This window comes from Trichomycterus rosablanca, chromosome 7 (assembly GCF_030014385.1).
Source record: "Trichomycterus rosablanca isolate fTriRos1 chromosome 7, fTriRos1.hap1, whole genome shotgun sequence".
In the NCBI taxonomy this organism is placed as follows: domain Eukaryota; kingdom Metazoa; phylum Chordata; class Actinopteri; order Siluriformes; family Trichomycteridae; genus Trichomycterus; species Trichomycterus rosablanca.
In genome coordinates this window covers 22,805,666-22,830,887 of record NC_085994.1, presented here as the reverse complement: position 1 = coordinate 22,830,887, position 25,222 = coordinate 22,805,666, and the positions used below count along the sequence as shown (strand labels likewise).

Below are 25,222 nucleotides of genomic sequence, written 5' to 3'. Positions count from 1 at the left end.
GACCATTGAAGAACAGGGTGAAAGGGGGATAACTAAGCATGCAGATAAACAGATGGACTGCAATCAGTAATTGTAGAACTACAAAGTGCTTCTATATGGTAAGTGGAGCTGATAAAATGGACAGTGAGTGTAGAAACAAGGAGGGGGTTGGAAATTGTAACCATTTCGTCAAAGGCGCATCTAGTTCCCAGTTCATCCTAAATAAAGAGGAAGAGGCTGAGTGCAGGCCACTGAAGTTCCTCCTCGCCAAACCTGGACCTTGCTTTGTCATGCTGGAATAGGTTAAAACAAATTACAAGGTTGCTACAAGGTTGGAAGTATACCATTAAGTTGATTAAGTCATTTATCTGCTGCCAACTCTTTGGCGACACTTTAGGGACCCTTATAGATGGACCAAAGATGCAGCTGTAAAAACCGCTTTAACACATTATCAAGCTTTCTTAACTTGGGTTCAATGCAAAACTGCAAGAAAAGACCCTAAATGTGTCTCTAGTGGACAGTGTTTACATTTCTGTATGTTAATGTTAGCGTAAGCGTCCTCATCATGGTGAAAACTAAAGAGCTGTGACGAAACTTGATGGAGCAGATCATTTTATGGCACCAAAAGGGGCAGTGGGTATAAGGTTTCCAAGACCTCAAACATTCCTAGAGACATCATTGGGAGTTCCAGAAGTTCCAAACTTGTGGAACCTTAGAAGAGCGGCAAACCTCGGGAAGAAAGTCCAACATTTTACCCAGAGGCCTTAGCAATCGTAGAACAGAAAGTGCTGTGTTCTTCTCAGTAGCAGGGACAGGGAGACTGGAAAGAATTTCCCTCCTTCTCCGACTGGGGTGGCATTTCACCCTTAAAAAGCCAAATTAACATTGGAGTGACACTACGGTATGTCTCTGAAAGTCAGTGAGTGTCACAGTGAAAGCCCAGTTTTTAACCCCATCAAGTGTCTCTGTGGAGAGACGTGAAGGTGGCAGTTCACTGAAAGTGGACATCTAATTTGACGGAGCTTTAAATGATCTGCAAGGAAAGGGGAAACTACCCAAATCCAGGAGTACAAAGCTTGTAGATGTATGCAAAAATACCTAAGGTGGCTTCTAGAAAGCATTCAATTTAATAGAAGTGAATACACCGATCAGGCATAACATTATACCTTCCTAATATGGTGTTGGTCCCCCTTATGCTGCCCCATACACAACAAACTGTGATGCACTGTGTATTCTGACACCTTTCTATCAGAACCAGCATTAACTTCTTCAGCAATTTGAGCTACAGTAGCTCGTCTGTTGGATCGGACCACATTGGCCAGCCTTCGCTCCCCACGTGCATCAATGAGCCTTGGCCCTGTTGCTGGTTCACCACTGTTCCTTCCTTGGACCACTGCAGACCGGGAACACCCCACAAGAGCTGCAGTTTTGGAGATGCTCTGACCCATTTGTCTAGCTATCACAATTTGGTCCTTATCAAACTCGCTCAAATCCTTACACTTGAACATTTTTCCTGCTTCTAAGACATCAACTTTGAGGATAAAATGTTCACTTGCTGTCTAATATATCCCACCCACTAACAGGTGCCGTGATGAAAAGATAATCAGTGTTATTCACTTCACCTGTCAGTGGTCATAATCAATAAAGATTGATGAATAAAATTGCAATCATCACTATTTAAAATCAAATCACAACACAATTAAGTGTGCACAAAGCCAAGGGGTCTGATTATTTGGCCTCCTGTCTGGAGTGTGTTACTGCATCGTGCCCAGTGATTACAGGGAATTTGGACTTCCCGCAACCCTGATCTAAATATAGCAGTGGTAAAATAATATTACTAATAGATGGATGGATAGATAGACAGATGGATAGATTGAAGGAAGTCTGAAGGCTTGACATACGACAGCTGTCTGGGCTCTGGAAACAAATGCTTCAACATCTGTTTTTTTGCTCTTCAAACTGTCTGGATTTTCCTTCTGTCTCTCACATTCTCATTTTCTCCTCTTTTCTCTCTCTGGTTTTTGCTTCAAGTTGTGAGATGATGTACAACCTCCATTTCCAGAAAGGTTGGGACACTTCCTAAAATGCTATAAAAACTGACATCAGGAATTTGTAAATTATCTTTGCCAAGGACACTGACACAGCCCTATACCATGACAGACCCTGGCTTTTGGACTTGTTGCTAATAACAGTCTGGATGGTCCTTTTCGTCTTTGGTCTGGAGCACACAGTGTCCATTTTTTTCCAAAAAAAGACCTGAAATGCTGATTCATCTGACCACAATACACGTTTCCTGTGTGATGGTCCATCCTAGATGCCTCCGAGCCCAGAGAAGTCGACGCCGCTTCTGGACATGGTTAACATAACGTTTCTTTTTTGCACAGTAAAGTTTTAAGTGGCATTTGTGCATGTAACTCTGTATTGTAGTGCTTGACAAGGGTTTGCCAAAGTAATCTCTTGCCTGTGTAATCACATTAGCTATTGTTGAGTGGCGGTTCTTGATGCAGTGCTGTCTGAGGGATCGAAGATCATGGCCATTCAGCTTAAGCCTGCGCCCTTGGCCTTTTGCACTGAAATTCCTCCCAATTCCTTGAATGGTTTAATGATATTATGCACTGTAGTGGGAGAAATATGCAAATCTCTTCCGATCTTTCTTCCCTTCCAATCTGCTGAAACATGGACCCGTCTGACCACAGAACATCTTTCCACTGTCTTTCGGTCCATCTCAGATGAGGTCGGGCCCCGAGAAATTAATATACTATAATAGACTGGCTCTTTGCATAATACAGATTTAGGTTGCATTTCTTTTTCTTTTTCTTTTTTTCTTTTACTATTTTTCCCACTTTTTTCCCCCAATTTTATCCCCTAGTCTAGTCGTGTCAAATTTACCCTGAATGCATCCTCTATACTGATTCGACCCTTCACCGCTGACTGAGGATGCCTCCCAACTGACATGCCCTCCGGCACGCATAGTCAGTACGGATTGTGCATTTTTCACCTGCACGAGTCGAGTTCATACACTTGACGGGCACTGTGCTCGGAGGGCCACACCCCCACCAGCGTTATTCCTCAGCCCTGTGCAGGCGCCATCAGTCAGCCAGCAGGGGCACCAGTTATGAGGACCTATGATCCGACTTTCTTTACCCTCTAACCCTGAACAACAGCCGATCGTTGTTCATGCGGCCGCCCAACCCAGTCGGCGAGGCAGAGCTGAGCTTCGATATGATGTATTCGAAACCCCAACTCGGGTGAGCTAGCGTACATTTTTACCGCTGCGCCACCTGAGCGGCCCTAGGTTGCATTTCTTGATGTACTTCAGCCCATGTGACTATTTCTCATACAGTACTGCCTAAGGGCTCGATGTTTATGCACATTAAGCAGCGATTTCTGGCCTTGGCTTTTACACACCGAGATTTCCCCAGACTCCCTGATACTTATGATTTTATGATATTATGAACAGTAGATGGTGAAAGTAGAAAGTCACTAGAAAATCTTGGTGACGGTAGAAAATCTTGCGCTGAGAAACATCGTCTTTGAACTGACTGACACAAAGTGGTGAATCACGACCCATCCTTCCTTGCAAGACTAAGCCTTGGGTGGATGCTCTTTTTATTCTAAATCTTCATGACCACACCTGTTATCAGTTAAACTACTGTTATAATTGTGGAACCTTCCAGAACAGTGTACTTGTAGAACCTTAATCTTATTTTGCCTCTGTCCCAACTTTTTGAGGAGGTTTCAGGCTTCACATTCTGTTGTTTTTTGTTTAATTTACAAAAATACAGTGATATTTATTTATATTTTTATCAGTTTTTCTGCAAATGGGGTTTGTAATTCTCTCTTGTGGCATTCTCAGTAGGAGAGGTTAGCTGACTGTGAGCTCACTAAAAATGTCCACCCACATGGTTTGTTCATCAGACATGAAGGATGCCTCACTTTTCATTCCCTCCTGCTCATCCACACCTTCATATATGCCTCCCGAAGCCTCTCACTGCTTTGTTTATTACCTTCCACCACCAACAGCGTCAAGCTGAGTACACAAACACAGGAAAGATGGTTTTACATTAATTCTGATACACCAATTTTTATATCTCATTCATTCTTTTATACACAAGTCATAGTTCTAACTACAGTGATACCTTGAAACTCTACGACAATTAATTCTGGGAGTGGCATTTCAAGGAATTTTTTCCCAGAGGAATGTATGGGAGACATGTTAATGCGTTCCATGGTCCCAAGGAACTAATATAAAATAATGGGGTTGTTTTTGACACTTATACACTGAAAATAACACAAATATAGTATAATATATAAAAAGATTTAAATACAATTGAAAACAGTTAAAAATCTTTAACCACAAATCAGAAAAAGTTGAGACAGTATGGAAAATGCAACTAAAATAAAAACACAGTGTTCCTTACTTTGACTTTTATTTCATTGCAGACAGTTTGAACCCAAGATATTTCATGTTTTGTCTGCTCAACTTCATTTCAATTGCTAATTTACCTCCATTCCTGCATTTCAGGCCTGCAGCACATTCCAAGAAAAGTTGGGGCAGGGGCAATTTAGGGCTAGTAATGAGGTAAAAAAAATTAAATAATGATGTGATTCCAAACAGGTGATTGTAATCATGGTTTGGTACAAAATCAGCATCCAGGAAAGGCTTAGTCTTTGATAAGCAAAGATGATCAGATGATCTCCAGTTTGTCAACAAATGTTAAAAAAACAATAAACATCAAAGAAAGATCAAAAGGGATTTGCATATTTCTCCCTCTACAGTGCATAATATCATTAAAAGATTTAAGGAATCTGAAGGAATTTCAGTGTGTAAAGGAAGCTGAACGCCCGTGATCTTCAATCCCTCAGACGGCGCTGCATCAAGAACCGCCACTCAACAATAGCTGATATAACCACATGGGTGAGGGATTACTTTGCCAAATCTTTGTCAAGCACTACAATACAGAGTTACATGCACAAATACCACTTAAAACTTTACTGTGCAAAAATGAAGCCTTATGTTAACCATGTCCAGAAGCGGTGTCGACTTCTCTGGGAATCAGCATTTTAGGTCTTTTAAAAAAAAAAAAAAAAAAAAAGGACACCGTGTGATCCGAACCAAAGACGAAAAGGACCATTCAGACTGTTATCAGCAACAAGTCCAAAAGCCAGGGTCTGTCATGGTACGGGGCTGTGTCAGTACCCTTGCCAAAGGTAATTTACACTTCTGTGATGGCAGCATTAATGCAGAAAAGTACATTGAGATCTTAGAGCAACATATGCTGCCCTCAAGACGTCATCTTTTCCAGGGATGCAAAACTACATGCTGCACACATTACAAAGGCATGGCTGCGGAAGAAGAGGGTACGGGTACTGGACTGACCTGCCTGCAGTCCTGACCTGTCCCCAATAGAGAATGTGTGGAGAATTTTGACTCTGTGCCAAAACGTCTTTTAAGTGTGGTGAAAAGGAATGGCAACATTACAAAGTGATAAATGCTTTACTGTCCCAACATTTTTTTGGAATGTGTTGCAGGCCTGAAATGCAGGAATGGATGTTTATTAATAAATGAAATAAAGCTGACCAGACAAAACATGAAATATCTCAGGTTCATCCTGTCTGCAATCAGATAAAAGTCAACGTTAATGTAAGGTTTTTTAGTATTTGCTTTTTTTATGCCGTCCCAACTTTTTCTGATTTGGGATTGTATTTACAGTGTGGGCCAAAAGTCTAAGAACACTTCTGAAATGCATTTTTTTTAGAACCATAGAATACTTAATATGACTAGGTGTTAAAATCCCTGAAGACTTGAGTGGGATTGGAGATGAGCTCTCAGAGATGTTTCCACCACTATGAAAGATCATCAGTTGTGTACCCCTACCTCATAAGGTGTTCCGGCCTTTAATCACAAGACATCCATAGTCGAGGCCGGCCACGGCAGGCTGATTAGACCTGAGTGATCATTTGTCAGCCAACACTGTCTCCTCTTGTTTCATCCACAGCTGGTGACGGCTCCTTCCAGCGGCAGTGACAAGTTCTTTGATAGCCTTCTGTTCGGCCCGACCTCTGATGTCTCCTTTATTCTTAAACTCTATGGTAGAACTGGCTACAAAGCCAGTCTACAGTGCACCTCCATTAGATGTACCTCACGCTCCCACCCTGCTGGAGGTTGCTCCTGCAGCTTTTTCCTTTCATATCTCTTATTAAAGGCATCCTCCTATGGGACCATCAGCTCTACGATAAAAGCTGTACAAGTACTTGAGGGTCAAAGAAGATCAAACAGAGCTGACTGTGAAGGTTTTTCCTGGACCTAAACCCTGTTGAGAGATTTTAGGGGCACCTGAGAAAAGCAAGCATTCAGTAACATCACAAGACGCTCTTTGGAATGTTGTAAATAATGCTGGGATACTTTGGATTATTACAACCCCAAATCAGTAAAAGTTGGGACATCATGGAAAATGTAAATAATAAAAAAAACACAGAGTTTCTTACATTTACTCAACTTCATTTCATTTATTAATCCTGCATTTCAGGCCTGCAACACATTCCAAAAAAAGTTGGGTCAGTAAAGCATTTACCACTTTGTAATGTTTGCCATTCCTTTTCACCACACTTAAAAGACATTTTGGCACCGAGGATACCAAGTGATTTAGTGTTTTAGCTTTTATTTTTTCCCATTATTCCTGCAAACATGTCTTAAGATGTGCAACAGTACGGGTTCGTCATTGTCGCATTTTTCATGTCACATTTTCCACACATTCTCTATTGGGGACAGGTCAGGACTGCAGGCAGGCCAGTCCAGTACCCGTACCCCCTTCTTCCACATGCATGCCTTTGTAATGTGTGCAGCATGTAGTTTTGCATCGTCTTGTTGAAAAATGCATGGACGTTCCTGGAAAAGATGACGTCTTGAAGGTAGCATATGTACTTTTCTGCATTAATGCTGCCATCACAGAAGTGTAAATGACCTTTTCCAAGGGCACTGACACAGCCCCATACCATGACAGACCCTGGCTTTTGGACTTGTTGCTGATAACAGTCTGGATGGTCCTTTTTGTCTTAAATTGCTGATTCATCTGACCACAATACACGTTTCCACTGTGTGATGGTCCATCCTAGATGCCTCAGAGCCCAGAGAAGTCAACGCCGTTTCTGGACATGGTTAACATAAGGGTTCTTTTTTGCACAGTAAAGTTTTAAGTGGTATTTGTGCATGTAACTCTGTATTGTAGTGCTTGACAAAGGTTTGCTATTGTTGAGTGGTGGTTCTTGATGCAGTGCCGTCTGAGGGATCGAAGATCACATGCGTTCAGCTTAAGCTGCACCCTTGGCCTTTATGCACTGAAATTCCTCCTTATTTTTTTAATTGTTTAATGATATTATACGGAGCCCCTTAGGGGTCACTAAGGAAAAAAAATATGTGAAGACAAAATCCGTACCCTCGGTTTAGTAATCCGTACCCTCGGTTTAGTAATCCGTACCCTCAGTTTAGTAATCCGTACCCTCGGTTTAGTAATCCGTACCCTCGGTTTAGTAAACCGTACCCTCAGTTTAGTAAACTGTACGCACGGATTTGTAAACTGTACTCTTTGTAAACTGTCACGCTAACTGCGCTACAAGTTTTACTGCGCGCCTAAACATTGAAGAGGATAAAGCATCTTTTTGCAGCTTAATATACTATATATTAGATATAATAACACACACACACACATATATATATATATATATATATATGTGTGTGTGTGTGTATGTGTGTTATATCTAATATATAGTATATTAAGCTGCAAAAAGATGCTTTATCCTCTTCAATGCTTCGCAGCTATATATACAGTATATATATATATATATATATATAGAGAGAGAGAGAGAGAGGCAACAAAAGACATACCCTGGTAAAATTATGCAAATGTAAAATTTAAAAATTCCATTAAAACAAGTGGAATTGTTACAGACCAATTTGAAAGGTCTAAAATAAGCAAATCAAATTATTATCAAAGCACTCCACTTTTTTCTTTAAGAGCATTAACTCTTTTATTAATGGAATACATTTCAGACATCTTTACTGTAGTAATCTGGGGTGATGGGATAGCAAACTTATTAAAAAGTCAAATCAATAACAACAAATAAACAATAAATAAATCAATAAATAACACTAGTACTCATCTTGTGATTTTGAGACTATTTTACCCTAGGAATTTAGAATAATAGGATTGCAAACCAACGTAAAGTAAAATGCAAATCAAATTATTATCAAATCACCCCATCAGACTCTTAAAGAATACTCCTACTTCTACTTACTGACTTTATGAGTCTCAGACATTTATACTGTACATTTCACTTTACGTTGGTTTGCAATCCTATTATTCTAAATTCCTAAGGTAAAATACTCTCAAATCACAAGCTAAGTACTCGTGTTATTTATGATTGTGGGGTGGCATTTGATAAGATTTTGATTTGACTTTTTAATAAGTTTGCTATCCCATCACCCCAGCTGTAAAAAGATGCTTTATTCTCTTCAATGCTTCGCAACTGTATTACCGTAAAACGGGGTGTGGGCGCACAGTAAAACTTGTAGCGCAGACAATCTGTGCGTACGGTTTACTAAACTGAGGGTACGGTTTACTAAACTGAGGGTACGATTTACTAAACTGAGGGTACGGATTACTAAACCGGGGGTACGGATTACTAAACCGTGCGTACGGATTACTAAACCGAGGGTACGGATTACTAAACCGAGGGTACGGATTACTAAACCGAGGGTACGGATTACGCTCTTCATATATATTTTTTTCCTTAGTGACCCCTAAGGGGCTCCGTAATATTATGCACTGTAGAGGGAGAAATATGCAAATCCCTTCCAATCTTTCTTTGAGGTTCATTGTTTTTATACATTTCAATCATTTTCTCACACATTTGTTGACAAACTGGAGATCCTCTGATCATCTTTGCTCATCAGAGACTCAGCCTTTCATGGATGCTGCTTTTGTACCAAACCATGATTACAATCACCTGTTTGGAATCACATCATTATTTAGTTTTTTCACCTCATTACTAGACCTAATTTGCCCCCGCCCCAACTTTTCTTGGAATGTGTTGCAGGCCTGAAATGCAGGAATGGAGGTATATTAACAAATGAAATAAAGTTGAGCAGATAAAACATGAAATATCTTTGGGTTAATCTGTCTGCAATGAAATAAAAGTCAAAGTAAATGTAAGGAACTCTGTGTTTTTATTTTATTTGCATTTTCCATACTCTCCCAACTTTTTCTCATTTGAGTTTGGGTTGAATTTATTTTTTATTAATCAACCTGGCAGATCATGTATTGGCAGTTCTTGGTTTATAAGCTATTCTCTTATTTTCCATTCTTTTTCCTTCCCAGGTTGAGCAACACAAAGAAGCAGGCCGTTCACACCGTCATGGGGATCTGGATGGTATCTTTTATCCTGTCCACGCTACCCGCTGTGGGCTGGCACGACACCAGCGAGCGCTTCTACGCCCACGACTGCCGCTTCATCGTGACCGAGATCGGCCTAGGTTTTGGCGTCTGCTTCCTGTTGCTGATCAGCGGCAGCGTGACCATGGGCGTCATTTGCATTGGCATTGCCCTTTTTCAGACTTTCACTATGCATATGGGTCAAAGCTCGGACAAGAACAAGTTCAACGTACCTACCATCGTGGTGGAGGACGCGCAGGGTAAGCGGCGCTCGTCCATTGACGGTTCGGAGCCCATTAAGACCTCGTTGCAGATAACCTACTTGATCAGTGGCATCGTGTTCATCTACGACTTTCTCACTGGCTTCCCCATTCTGGTAAGTCACAGAATGATACACATCCTATTATAACCCAACTCATCAATGTTTATTTTCATATTTTCTACTTGTTTAATTGTTTATATGCTTATTATATAATTTATGATATCATTTTTATTATATAATTTACATTTACGGTATTTAGCAGACACCTTTATCTGAAGCGACTTACAATAGTGTGACAGTATACAATCTAATCAATTGAGGGTTAAGAGCCTTGCTTAAGGGACCAACAGCAGCACACTGGCAGTGGTGGGCTTGAACCAGTGATCTTCTGATTACTAGTCCGGTACCTTAACGTAGGCTACAACTGCCTTAATTTGTGTGTATGGACATTTTATCCGCAAAGCTGATGTTAGAAGCAGGAAAAATGGGCAAGTGTAAGGATTTGAGCGAGTTTGACAAGGGCCAAATTGTGATGGCTAGACGACTGGGTCAGAGCATCTCCAAAACTGCAGCTCTTGTGGGGTGCTCAGTATCTATCAAAAGTGATCCAAAGAAGGAACAGTGGTAAACCGGCGACAGGGTCATGGGCGGCCAAGGCTCATTGATGCACGTGGGGAGCGAAGGCTGGCCCGTGTGGTCCGATCCAACAGACGAGTTGCTGTAGCTCAAATTGCTGAAGAGGTTAATGCTGATTCTGATAGAAAGGTGTCAGAATACACAGTGCATCACAGTTTGTTGTGTATGGGGCTGCATAGCCGCAGACCAGTCAGGGTGATAATCACTTCACCTGTCAGTGGTCATAATGTTATGCCTGGTCGGTGTATATACCAGATTATATAACAACTTGCCAAATCCAATTAATAAAGCAACATTAGCTAGTATTATACAACTGGTTGTGACTGATACATGTTAGGTATGTGTGATGCAGTTCCAGACCCACAACATTTACTTTTATTTAAGTTTAGAAATAGCTGAGACAGACACAGAGAGACACTTAAGGGCCTGCGAGCCAATATCTTAACCCTCAGGTACAAAACTGTCTTCCTTCCTTTTGTAGTTTGGCAAGTTTCCAAGGCTTTGGATAAAAGTACTTGGCACTTTTTACACAGTATCTGTGTCCAGGGACCAGTGGAACTATGTGCCTGGATTTTGTACTGTTATTACTATACATTCAAACTATCTAGTATGTGTATGCAGCTTTGCCATGTATGGGACTTGCTTTTGGGCTACTTGTTCCTTCTAGCTGATAAACAGATTATGCAATGGATAAAATGATAATAAAAACATAATATATAATAATATAATAATATGTAATAACAGAAAGAACATACCTGCACAGGTAAGATTTATTAGGTTGATTGCCAGTCTAGAATTATTGCAGTGTGAGTTATATTTCTAGAGAGTCCAATAGTCCAATACTGGTCTGCTTTGCATCAGCTTTGACTTTTGGCACAGTGTAATAATCTTTCAATAATTTAATAAAGTGCTTGACAAAGGTTTGCCAAAGTAATCCCTTGCCCACATGGTTATATCAGCTAAGTGGCAGTTCTTAATGCAGTGCCGTCTGAGTGATCGAAGATCACAGGCATTCAGCTTCCCTTACGGACTAAAATTCCAACAGATTCCTTGAAACGTTTAATAAAATTATGCACTGTAGAGGGAGAAATATGCAAATCCCTTCCAGGCCCAAAAGTGACTCTTGGCACGTGTAATTAACAGTGTAAAAGTCTTGCCTGTGGCTCCTTGGCAATGGATACCCAATCCATAATCCCCAGATGAACAGTTTTGTGCCGACATTACTTCTAAAAGCTGTAAACTGGCACCCAGGTGGCACAGCGGGATATTCAGCTAGCACACCAGCGCCAAGATTCAGTGCCTGCAGCGGACACGTCTCTGCTAGAGCGGGATAACCGGACTATGTGGGTGGGTCTTCGAATGCTGTGTAAGGACCCTGACTGACAGACAGAGAGGGTGAAAAAGGGTTCCGGTATAAGCTGCACGCTGGTTCGAAGAGGCGTGAGCAGCAATATACCCACCTTGACTGCAATCAGGGATCCCCCAGCAGAGGAACACAAATTGGCTATGCTAAATTGGGGAGAAAATGGGAAAAAATATATAAAAGCTGTGAACTTGCATTATGTTACTTTTGCAGATGAGCTGTTGTTGCTCATGGAGACTGGTAGTGGATTGGTAGTGCCACTGTTTGTTATTGAACATCACATCTCCTTAGTATTACTCATTGTATGCTTAATTTTATCCATCTTCTAGCAGTTGATGTGGCTGAAATAATAATCACTATTTAAAAAAGGGTTTCTACATACTTTTGTCCTTGTATTGTGTTTTAAGCACTTCATTCTAATAGTAAAACAACATACTAATCACTTAACCATACTTGATATGATCCATTCCTCTTTTTTTTTCAGGTGGTCAGCTTTGCCAGTTTGAAGTACGACCACTCCGACACCTGGATGGTGCTGTGCGTGCTATGGTGCTCCATAGCCCAGTCCATCCTTCTCCCAATGTTCCTGTGGGCCTGCGATCGCTACCGGGCCGACGTCAAGGTCATCTGGGAGAAATGTGTCGCTATCATGTCTAACGACGAAGTGGACGAAGGTAAGCGCCACTGTGAAAACGTCTGTATGGTGCCAAGGGAGGGAAAGATGATGACGAAGTAAGAAAATAGCAGAATATTGGATTTTCGCTTGGCTGCAGACATTGAAAACGTGAATTCACGTTGGGTCACATCCAGCGATTGATTAGAAATGAATACAGAACTGCACTGAAGGTAGAATTTGTAAAGAAGACTGGGGTACATTCTGCATCTAAATTGCTACATTGCTTTGTGCAAAATGATTAGAGGCATTCAATAGGTAACATAATCCCACCCTGAAAGAAAAATTGGCAACAACAAAGAAACCCCAGCTACTGCTTTTTTGGACACGTGATTAGCAGCAAACCACCATCCAGAAAAAAGAAAGTATTATTTTAAAGGACAACATAAAGCTGGTAACCTCAAACTCAGGACATTTCCATCTTACTCCTAAGTACTTGATGCAAAAAGTCTCCCTTCATGACAAACATGATAAAACCAAAACTATTTCTTAAATAATGTGTTTATATCTGATCTGATCAAGATCCTACAACCCTGAATCAGTTGGGACAGTATGGAAAATGCAAATAAAATAAAAATGCAGTGTTCCTTACATTTACTTTGACTTTTATTTGATTGCAGACAGGATGAACCTGAGATCTTTCATGTTTTGTCTGCTCAACTTCTTTTCATTTATTAATAAACATCCATTCCTGCATTTCAGGCCTGCAACACATTCCAAAAAAAGTTGGGGCCGAAGCAATTTAGGGCTAGTAATGTGGTGAAAAAACAAAATAATGATGTGATTCCAAACAGGTGATTGTAATCATGGTTTGGTACAAAAGCAGCATCTAGGAAAGGCTGAGTCTTTGATGAGCAAAGATGATCAGATGATCTCCAGTTCGTCAACAAATGTGTGAGAAAATGATTGAAATGTTTAAAGACAATGAACCTCAAAGAAAGATTGGAAGGGATTTGCATATTTCTCCCTCTACAGTGCATAATATCATTAAACCATTTAAGGAATCAGAATTTCAGTGTGTAAAGGCCAAGGGTGCAAGCTTAAGCTGAACGCCTGTGATCTTCGATCCCTCAGACGGCACTGCATCAAGAACCACCACTCAACAATCGCTGATATAACCACATGGGTGAGGGATTACTTTGGCAAACCTTTGTCAAGCACTACAATACAGAGTTACATGCACAAATGCCAATTTAAACTTTACTGTGCAAAAAATAAGCCTTATGTTAACCATGTCCAGAAGCGGCGTCGACTTCTCTGGGCTCTGAGGCATCTATGATGGACCATCACACAGTGGGAAATGTGTATTGTGGTCAGATGAATCAGCATTCCAGGTCTTTTTTGGAAAAAATGGACGCCGTGTGCGCCGGACCAAAGACGAAAAGGACCATCCAGACTGTTATCAGCAACAAGTCCAAAAGCCAGGGTCTGTCATGGTATGGGGCTGTGTCAGTGCCCTTGGCGAAGATCATTTACACTTCTGTGATGGCAGCATTAATGCAGAAAAGTACACTGAGGTCTTAGAGCAACATGTGCTGCCTTCAAGACGTCGTCTTTTCCAGGGACATTCATGCATTTTTCAACAAGACGATGCAAAACTACATGCTGCGCACATTACAAAGGCATGGCTGTGGAAGAAGAGGGTACGGGGACTGGCCTGCCATGCAATGCGTGGAGAATTTTGAAGGGGAAAATGCGACAACAACAACCCCGTACTGTTGCACATCTTAAGACTCGCTTGGTATCCTCTGTGCCAAAATGTCTTTTAAGTGTGGTGAAAAGGAATAGCAACATTACAGAGTGGTAAATGCTTTACTGTCCCAACTTTTTTCGGAATGTAATGCAGGTCTGCAATGCAGGAATGGATGTTTATTAATAAATGAAATGAAGTTGACCAGACAAAACATGAAATATTTCAAGTTCATCCTGTCTGCAATGAAATAAAAGTCAAAGTAAATGTAAGGAACACTGTGTTTCCATACTGTCCCAACTGTGATCTGGGGTTGTAGTTGTAGAAGTAGATCTCAATTAAGTAAACTCAGGTGAGGAAGCTCCTACCATCAGTTCACCAGAAGTAAACCCGCTACATCAACCAAAATCAAAAAATACCAAGATTGATACCTTCATCACAGATTCATTGAATTTCCCATAAGCAAGAACACAATAGCTTTTGTCATCCTTGCTTACAGCTCAAGGGGGTCCCAGAATTGTTTTTGAACGGAGGGGGGTGGATGAATCCTTAAATGTTTTCTTGTTGACCTTGATACAAAATCAGGATCAGCTGGTCCTGCTGAGCATTCATGTACAAGCCACAGCGCATGGAAGGGTGTTAACTGTATAATGTTACTTTGTTGCCTGTATGTCTGTACTTTCTGGTTAGTTTATGTATAAATCTGCAACAAATACGTTTTGCTGTAATGTGATATTATCAGTGCTTCTGCTTCTTTTCAGAGGGTTTGCCGCGTATAACACAGCTTGGGTGTATGTATAAGGGTCGTTTCTTCTTGTTGTTTGCCATTATTTTGCATGCTGATGCTGTGCTATGCTGAGCTGATAGCTAATGCCATCCTTCATGCTGCAAACAGTCCACATTTGCTTAAGATTTGCATTTTACGCTGCGTTAGAACTGTTTATTTCCAGTTTTAGTAAAAACTATTACTAATGTGCTACTCCTGAAGTAAACTGACTGTCCGAATTATTCATTGTCTGTAGGGAAGCTTGCGATTTGAGCCACACATTACATACAGTATTTTTTCTTCAATAAACATCAATAACGATCATATTATCATTAAAAGATCTCAAATTGCTAATGATTCCAGTCCATTATGCTCTCAAAACTCAAATTTTAACATGGGCCCCCCAGGAAAATTAAACATAAATTGTATCTTTCTACCTATTCGTTTGTCTGTCTGTCTGTCTGTGTATCTAAACACATCTTTTTTAATCCTGATACATATGCTTTCTGCGTTTGCAGAAAACAGCCAGGATGGGGGCATTCATCCGGACTTAATATATGACAGACCATATGACTATAGCTCGGCTGCTGATATCATGACGATAGACCGTATTGCCAAGTACAAATTCCCGACCTTAGAAAGGGGGGTCCCCCAGGGTTATCCATTGAGGGAGCTTCAGGAAGATAAAATGCACTATTTGCAGGTATATTTCCATTCCTCATCAACTAATCTTTTTTTTAAAACATACACTACATGGCCAAACGTATGTAGATACCTCATCTGACGGGTCAGTTTAGCTATTTTAGTCTTGTCTATTCAGAACTGCAACCTCGTTAGACAAACACTGGCAGTAGAAAGGTCATACTGAAAAGCTTACTGACTTTCAGAGTTGATTCAACAAGCCAGTTCATCAAAATTCTGCTCTGCCAGGGCAAACTTGGTCAGGTATCAAATATCTAGTAGAGAGCTGTGATGCGATAGACCACCAAGCAATAGCATTAGAATCTGCACACCAGCCTAAGATCACCACTGTCTGACTGGATTGGTGAAAGCATGCCACAATTGGACCCTGGAGCTCTGAAAAAGCAGAGCTGTGATCCACTGTCTGACTGGATTGGTGAAAGCATTCCACAATTGGACCCTGAAGCTCTGAAAAAGCAGAGCTGTGATCCACTGTCTGACTGGATTGGTGAAAGCATTCCACAATTGGACCCTGAAGCTCTGAAAAAGCAGAGCTGTGATCCACTGTCTGACTGGATTGGTAAAAGCATGCCACAATTGGACCGTGGAGCTCTGACAAAGCAGAGCTGTGATTCACTGTCTGACTGGATTGGTATGCCACAAAGCATGCCACAACTGGACCCTGGAGCTCTGAAAAAGCAGAGCTGTGATCCACTGTCTGACTGGATTGGTGAAAGCATGCCACAATTGGACCCTGGAGCTCTGACAAAGCAGAGCTGTTATCCACTGTCTGACTGGATTGGTATGCCACAAAGCATGCCACAGTTGGACCCTGGAGCTCTGAAAATGCAGAGCTGTGATCCACTGTCTGACTGGATTGGTAAAAGCATGCCACAATTGGACCCTGGAGCTCTGAAAATGCAGAGCTGTGATCCACTGTCTAACTGGATTGGTGAAAGCATTCCACAATTGGACCCTGGAGCTCTGAAAATGCAGAGCTGTTATCCACTGTCTGACTGGATTGGTGCAAGCATGCCACAATTGGACCCTGGAGCTCTGAAAAAGCAGAGCTGTGATCCACTGTCTGACTGGATTGGTGAAAGCATTCCACAATTGGACCCTGGAGCTCTGACAAAGCAGAGCTGTTATCCACTGTCTGACTGGATTGGTAAAAGCATGCCACAATTGGACCCTGGAGCTCTGAGAAAGCAGAGCTGTGATCCACTGTCTGACTGGATTGGTAAAAGCATGCCACAATTGGACCCTGGAGCTCTGACAAAGCAGAGCTGTGATCCACTGTCTGACTGGATTGGTAAAAGCATGCCACAACTGGACCCTGGAGCTCTGACAAAGCAGAGCTGTGATCCACTGTCTGACTGGATTGGTAAAAGCATGCCACAATTGGACCCTGGAGCTCTGACAAAGCAGAGCTGTTATCCACTGTCTGACTGGATTGGTAAAAGCATGCCACAATTGGACCCTGGAGCTCTGACAAAGCAGAGCTGTGATCCACTGTCTGACTGGATTGGTAAAAGCATGCCACAATTGGACCCTGGAGCTCTGACAAAGCAGAGCTGTTATCCACTGTCTGACTGGATTGGTAAAAGCATGCCACAATTGGACCCTGGAGCTCTGAAAAAGCAGAGCTGTGATCCACTGTCTGACTGGATTGGTAAAAGCATGCCACAATTGGACCCTGGAGCTCTGACAAAGCAGAGCTGTGATCCACTGTCTGACTGGATTGATAAAAGCATGCCACAACTGGACCCTGGAGCTCTGACAAAGCAGAGCTGTGATCCACTGTCTGACTGGATTCGTAAAAGCATGCCACAATTGGACCCTGGAGCTCTGTAAAAGCATTATCCACAGTACCTCAGAAATGCCAGCTGAACGCCTTCTCAGTATGTTTTTAATGTGATGTTAAGGTGCCAGGTGTCCACACATTTTGGTCATGTAGTGTATCATGATAACATTTTGCATGCGGCAGTGGGCCACAATTCTTGACTACAGTTGAAGTCAAAGATTACATACAATTATATAGAACATCTGTATTTTGACAGTCGTTCATTTATGCAACTGTCCATTTCTATGATTAAATGATGGCCTATTCATTTCTTATTAGTGCTTATGATTATTGTTTGTTTAATCTCTATGTCCATATACACTGATCAGCCATAACATTAAAACCATCTCCTGGTTTCTACACACACTGTCCATTTTATCAGCTCCACTTACCATATAGAAGCACTTTGTAGTTCTACAATTACTGACTGTAGTCCATCTGTTTCTCTGCGTGTTTGTTAGCCTGCTTTCACACAGGGCCACTACAGAGCAGGTATTATTTAGGTGGTGGATCATTCTCAGCACTGCAATGACAATGTCATGGTGGAGGTGTGTTAGTGTGTGTTGTGCTGGTATGAGTGGATCAGACACAGCAGCGCTGCTGGAGATTTTAAATACCGTGTCCACTCACTGTCCACTCTATTAGACACTCCTACCTAGTTGGTCCACCTTGTACATGTAAAGTCAGAGACGATCTTTGTGCTGGTCATTTTCTAGACCTTCATCAGTGATCATAGGAAGCTGCCCACATGGCGCTGTTGCCTGGATATATTTTTGGTTGGTGGACTATTTTTAATCCAGCAGTGACAGTGAGGTGTTTAAAAACTCCAGCAGCGCTGCTGTGTCTAATCTACTCATACCAGCACAACACACACTAACACACCACCACCATGTCAGTGTCACTGCAGTGCTGAGAATGATCCACCACCTAAATAATACCTGCTCTGTGGTGGTCCTGGGAGAGTCCTGACTATTGAAGAAAAGCATGAAAGGGCTGATAAAATGGACAGTGAGTGTAGATGGCTGATCTGTGTAAATATGTTTGACTGCACACATTAAAATGTAGGAAAAAATAGGGTTTGGAAAGAACAAACTTATGCAGATTTTTTTTTAGACATTTTAATGTATGGTAGCAAAATATACAATAATTAATAATAAAAAAAAAAAAAAGCTGACATTTCGAACTCGTTGGTTTGAAACTTGGCTCTGCCATCCATCTGGGCTGTGCGGCTACATGAACAACGATTGGCTTGTTGTTCATAAAGGGTGGGAGCCGGAGGGGACCTCATAACTGATGCAATTACGACCTCTGCTGGCTGATTGATGGGAATAATGCGCTGATCAGGGTGTGTCAGTCTCGCTCATCTCAATCAGATGTGGAGATCAGCATCAGTAGAGAGGAAGCGTAATGCAATCGGGTCATTGGATACGACTAGATTAGGAGGAAAGTTGGAAAAAAACATTAATCGTGTATAAATGTTATGACACATTTATTATTTTACAATACAGTAAATTCAGCATATAAACTGTAATGCATTAAAGTGCATCAGTTCCATTAATAATCAAACTTTCTGTATGTACATTTTGACCCACTCACTTTTTTTCTTTATTACTGAAAAGAACAGTTGCAAAAAGAATTAAAATCTCAAAACTGCCACGACATACGTTTTATATGTGTGTATGTACATTTTAGATTTCAGCTGTATATTCTGTTGTTGTCATAGCCACTGATATATACTCATCTGCTGTTGAGCAACTATGATTCAAAATGAACACAAGGTGATACTGTATATGTTACAAAAGCTGATCTATAAAAACCAACACCTAGGGTGACCCTTGAATCATGTCTTGTTGCTATAATGAGACGCTCTACTGAAACATTTTGGAATGAAAGAAACCACATGTTTATGTTTAGAGCTGTGAGATGCTCCTGATGCTGTAACTGTGTTTCTTTACATGTGTGCCTCGGTTTCACTAATAGGAGTATGACCCATTCATTATAGGTAACCAGCAGTCAGAAGATGCACACATGGCTGATGATTTGAAGTCTGGGCTAAAATCTTTTTAGAAGCATTAAAATGGAGAACTTGTGGCTTTACCATTGTGACATCTCGTTTTATTGCAAAATAGACTAAAAAAAATATTGTAGCAGAGACGTTTTGCAATAAAATGCTGATGCACTTGAAACAAACCCAAACTTGTATTGCTTTGACGTACTATTGAGCCAGCAGAATAGTATGCATTGTCAGTTGTTTAAATAGTGTTACAAACATTAGCCAGGTAATTCAATAAAATAAAGTTATAATAATTTAATACCATCATGTAAAGTTGGTACATTTTGTAAAGTGCAAGACAAACAAGATTCTGTAGTTTGTAAATTCTGGTGAAAAGAAAAAACTTAAATGTTTTAACAGACCAACTTCACTGTATTTTGTAAATATAAATGTACACCGATCTGCCATAACATTAAAATCACCTCCTTGTTTCTACACTCACTGTCCATTTTATCAGCTCCACTTAACATACAGAAGCACTTTGTAGTTCTACAATTACTGACTGTAGTCTATCTGTTTCTCTGCATGCTTTGTTAGCCCCCTTACATGCTGCTCTTCAATGGTCAGGACTCTCCCAGGACCACCACAGATCAGGTATTATTTAGGTGGTGGATCATTCTCAGCACTGCTGTAACACTGACATGGTGGTGGTGTAGTGTGTGTTGTGCTGGTATGAGTGGATCAGACACAGCATCACTGCTGGAGTTTTTAAATACTGTGTCCACTCACTGTCCACTCTATTAGACACTCCTACCTAGTTGGTCCACCTTGTAGATGTAAAGTCAGAGACGATCGCTCACCTATTACTGCTGTTTGAGTCGGTCATCTTCTAGACCTTTATCAGTGGTCACAGGACACTGCGCACAGGGCGCTGTTGGCTGGATATTTTTGGTTGGTGGACTATTCTCAGTCCAGCAGTGACAGTGAGGTGTTTAAAAACTCCAGCAGCGCTGCTGTGTCTGATCCACTCATACGGGCACAACACACTCAAACATAGCACCACCATGTCAGTGTCACTGCAGTGCTGAGAATGATCCACAACCTAAATAATACCTGCTCTGTGGTGGTTCCTGTGGGGGTCCTGACCATTGACGAACAGCGTGAATGGGGGCTAACAAAGCATACAGAGACACAGATGGACAACAGTCAGTAATTGTAGAACTACAAAATGCTTTAATATGGTAAGTGGAGCTGATACAATGGACAGTGTCAAAAGTCTCATGGCCGAAACAAGCACTTAAAGAATTTTAAATACTCTCAAACAAATCAAGAGTGGTTGAATAGTTGGTTTACCACACTGTGGTATTTGTTTACCTTGTGTATTATTTAACTGGCTCTATAAAATCAACTCACTCACATTCAGCCTGTCGGCTGCTTCTGGCTGCTTCAACCAAGCAATGCATTTTTGCTCCATTGCTCATATAACAATGCTTTGCTTCCCTCTGCTGGATAAAGTCCTTTCCAACTTGCTTGCACACTAATTCTGTGAGAAGGCAACAGTAGATCTGTAATGCTGCTCCCTCATTTTTCATGCATTTATGTTTTCAAGAACATGGTCAAAAGAGCTTTTCACCAATACTAAACAGTTCTCTTTTTCTTGTGTAGTACTCAGAACAATGTGGAATGTGAGTATTCATTTATAGAGTGAACGATTATGGATTCATAAAAGCTTGTGACTAAACAACTGCAAAACATAGTTTGGGAAATCTTTGGAAGCATCTAGATATCTGCATTAATTGTCTTCATTCATGTTATAATAACATTAGTCAAACCTATTTTATCTCAAGATGAGCACAGTTGTGAGGGGAAACTTTAGTTTTGGCCATTGTATTGTTCCATCATCCTCTATTAAACTCTTTTAAGATTGGCTGATATCCTTAATACAATAAAAATTTTATTTGGGTCTGGGTCCTTTCTGTGTAGAGTTTGCATGTTCTCACCATGACTGCGTGAGTTTCCTCCGGGAGCTCTGGTTTCCTCCCACAGTCCAAAGACATGCAAGTGAGGATGAACTGGAGATACAAAGTTGTCCATGACTGTTTGACGTTAAACTTGTGAAGTGATGGTAGCCGCTCACCAGAGTTGGGGTTTCGAATACATCATATCGAATCTCAGCTCTGCCTTTCCGACTGGGCTGGGCGGCAGCATGAACAACGATTGGCTGTTGTTCAGGGTTAGAGGGTAAGAAAGTCGGATCATAGGTCCTCATAACTGGTGCGACTGCGGCCCCTGCTGGCTGACTGATGGCGCCTGCAAATTTATTTATTTTTTTACCCCTTTTTCTCCCCTTTTTTTAGCGCATCTAATTGTTCAATTAGCATCGTGCTTCCTCTCTGTCTATGCCGAACCTTGCCCCAACGGAGGTGATTGAAGCTAACCCATATCCCCTCCGAAACACGAGCAGCAGCCAGATGCATCTTTGCCACCCACACATTGACGAGTTTGGCGCCACCCAGCGTTGCATGCGGAGAGACACACCCTAAGGGCACCCTCTCCCATCTCTGTGTAAGCGCCTCCAATCAGCCGGCAGAGAACGTAATCGCATTCTGACAGAGAGAGACCCACATCCGGTTCTTTGTCCCACCCCCCCATATGAGCAACCGGCCAATCGTTGCTCATATAGCCACTCAGCTTCGAACCGGTAAAGCAAGGCTGGATTCGATACCACGTTCTCAGAATACAGCCCTGGTTGCAGCGCGTCTCTTTTTACCGCTGCGCCACCTGAGCGGCGTGCACGTCAAGTTTATAAACTCGAATCGTGCAGGTGAAAAATCCTCTGGGTGCGCCGGTTTCCTCCCACAGTCCAAAGACATGCAAGTGAGGTGAACTGGAGACACTAAATTGTCCATGACTGTGTTTGACATTAAACTTGTGAAGTGATGAACCTTGTGTAACGCGTTACTACCATTTATGTCATGAATGTAACCATAGTGTGTAAAACATGACATTAAAATTCTAATAAATAAATGGATGAGTAAATAATAAGGGTGACATGGTGTGGGTGCTGCACCAAACCCTGGGGATCTCATCTTTTTTTTTTTTTATTGCATTTTCCTCCCACTCAATTTGTCTTCCGCTGCTGAGGGATACCCAATTGCATCGGAGGAGAGCATGTCGCAGTACATGCCTCTTCCGACACATGCACAGCCCTCTTCTTCTCGCCACTGCGTTCTGCAAAGGCGTCTCTTCCGCCAATCAGGGTCCTTACACATAGTCCAGGATCCCACACACACATAGTCCGGTCCCTGCCCTTTAGATACAGTGGCCAATTAGTATCTGCTGCAGGCACTGCCAATAATGCCTGCCAGATGGCGCCCAACCGACTGATGGCAATGCCGAGTTTCGAACCAAGGAGTTCAAAATCTCGGCGCTGGTGTGCTACCTGGGCACCGACATATCTCATCTTCAATCCTGCTGTGAGCAGTTATGTTTCTCCTCCCTAAAATATGCAAATGGAATTGCTGCTCTAAAAGGCCCCTATGTAGGTGCAAATAAAATAGGTGCCCACAATTGCTAGGTGTTATTGCACCCAGTGTTTATGGGGGTGACCCTTATCAGAATTAAGCAGTTAAAGTTAGTTGAATATATATGAATGTGTTAAATAATGTCTGATTAGTTATTGCAAGCAGGTTCTGAGTCAGCAGTTAGCCCGGAACCATGATGCTTCCTTCACCATGCTTCACAGTTAAATTAGATTTGGGTCTGGAGTTTTTTTCTAGGGCTTTAAAATTGTGTTTTATTTCAGGTTATGTCACATGAATAAAATTACAACCCACACCTTTAGACTAGGCTGAACTTCTTTAAATTACAGCTGTTAGTGTTAAAAAAATAGGATTTGTCTATTATTATGACATGAATGAAGATCTGATCAGATCATATGAGCAATTATTGCAGAAATCCGGGTCATTTCAAAGGGTTCATCATATTTTATTCATTTTTGTATATTTTTTGTATTTATATTTGAATTTTTACAATTGTGTATCTCTTATGGCTTATGTCAGATTTAAAAAAAAATATCAGTTCCAGACTGATGCCCTGAAGAACCTCTTTTTTGGCAGTTTGTTTGTTTTGGTTTGTTTTTGGTTTTCTAAAGAACTAATTACTGGATGGTTGGTGCCACCAAGGAACTATAGAAGCTGCTTTTTTTTTTAGTTTATAGTTCATTTACCTATTAAAAGACCCATTTCTACCATTGTGTTTGTGTAAAAGAAGAATGTACTAAAAGGTTCCTTAGGAAACCAAGTGGCACTTAAGGTATCGGTGTATAAAACACTTTATGACACCTCAAGGAACTATAAAATTTGTTGTTTTGTAGTTCATAGTGCATGTACCTGTCGAACGACCCATTTCTACCATTGTTTTTGTGAAAAACAACAATGTACTATAGGGTTCCTTAGGAAACCAAAATGGCATTAATGGTATCCTTCCACAAAACCCTAAATTTTAAGAATGTATATAACATTAATAAGATTATACAGCTTTAAGAGCATGCATATCATTTGCAGCCTGGTATTTCGGTGATATAACAGTGTATGATAATTCTGCATAACAAACGGACCATGTGGTCTGTGTGTGCGTGTCTCCACGTCAGGTACCTCCTACAAGAAGATATTCCCACGACGAAACCGACATGTGGACCACAGGCCCGATTCCATCCTACCTGCACCGCTGGGGTTCCACCGAGGACATGATGGGTGTGTCGCGTTACACCTCGAACCGCCACGAGAGGCGGCGGAGCAGCCTGGCTTCCTGTCACGAGGAGAGCGGTCGTACACAGTGCGTGCGCAGGAGCTCCGAGGGCACGCGCTCTTTCCCGCGCGCGCAATGCTCTGAGGACGATCTGGGCTGCTTCAGCCGCGACGAGGTGATAAACTTCATCGACGAGACGCCGTTAGCCAGCCCCATCAGGAGTCCGCGCCGTGCCTCGGCTCTCTCGCTCGTATCCGACGCCCAGGAGCGCCAAATCATCCTGCTTCCACATTTCCCCCTCACGCATTTTGAGCGGGAGCCTCAGGCGCTACGACGGGCCTCAGAACACAAAACGTCACGCACCGACCTGCATCAGGGGTCGCCCAGAAAGAACAGCAGTAGCAGCAGGAGAGGGTCGGAATTAGGGTTGAGCGAATGCGGCTCAGAAAAGGGATGTCGGGAGCATCGGCGAGACGGGAAACGCTCACCTGAGCTGATTTTAACAGGACATAGCACATGGACAGGAGCGCACTCGCCCAACAAGGGGAGAACCGGACAGAGGGACGCTAAGGGAGAAATCGAAGGGAGCATGAACAATTTTAGAAACTCACAATCACAGTCTTTGAGGTATTTAGCATTTAACCCCAGTTCTATAGGATCGACAACTTGAGATCCTGGAGCATTTATTATTATACATGTTACTATTGATTACTGTACCAGTTTTGTTATGTCCATTCAAATGGAATGTTTTTTGGAATCTGGATGCGTTGTAAATGGTTTGATTGATTCTACAGTATATGACATATGACCAATACCAATACTGATCTATAACAGTAACCAAGTTACACAACATCTCCAGAGCAGGATAGTTGCATATACACAACTCTGACTTATTGGTTCCTCTGGATTTAATATTTATTGGATAGTGTTGGATAGAGTAAAATAAACATTCATTCATTCATCCATTGTCTGTTTTACCACAGCTTCATCCTACTCAGGGTCGCAGTGGGTTCAGTCCATTGGGTGAAAGGTAAGAAGCATCCCAAACAGGTCGCCAGTCCATCACAGAGCAAACATACACACACATTCAATCACACATTCATACCTAAAGAGAATTTAGCACCACCAAGTGACCTAACTGCATGTCTGGTTAATT

At 41.7% G+C, this 25,222-nt stretch overlaps 1 protein-coding gene across 1 annotated transcript in view; it reads left to right on the top strand.

Annotated features, from left to right (window-relative positions):
• LOC134317799 (probable G-protein coupled receptor 153) overlaps positions 1–24,774 on the top strand; it is a 29,631-nt gene extending 4,857 nt beyond the window's left edge. The window contains exons 2-5 of the mRNA XM_062998530.1: positions 9,357–9,786; positions 12,156–12,345; positions 15,319–15,503; positions 23,969–24,774. Coding sequence (XP_062854600.1) covers positions 9,357–9,786; positions 12,156–12,345; positions 15,319–15,503; positions 23,969–24,736 — 1,573 coding nt within the window. The 3' untranslated portion in view covers positions 24,737–24,774. The remainder of the gene's footprint in view (positions 1–9,356; positions 9,787–12,155; positions 12,346–15,318; positions 15,504–23,968) is intronic.
• The last annotated feature ends 448 nt before the right edge of the window (positions 24,775–25,222 follow it).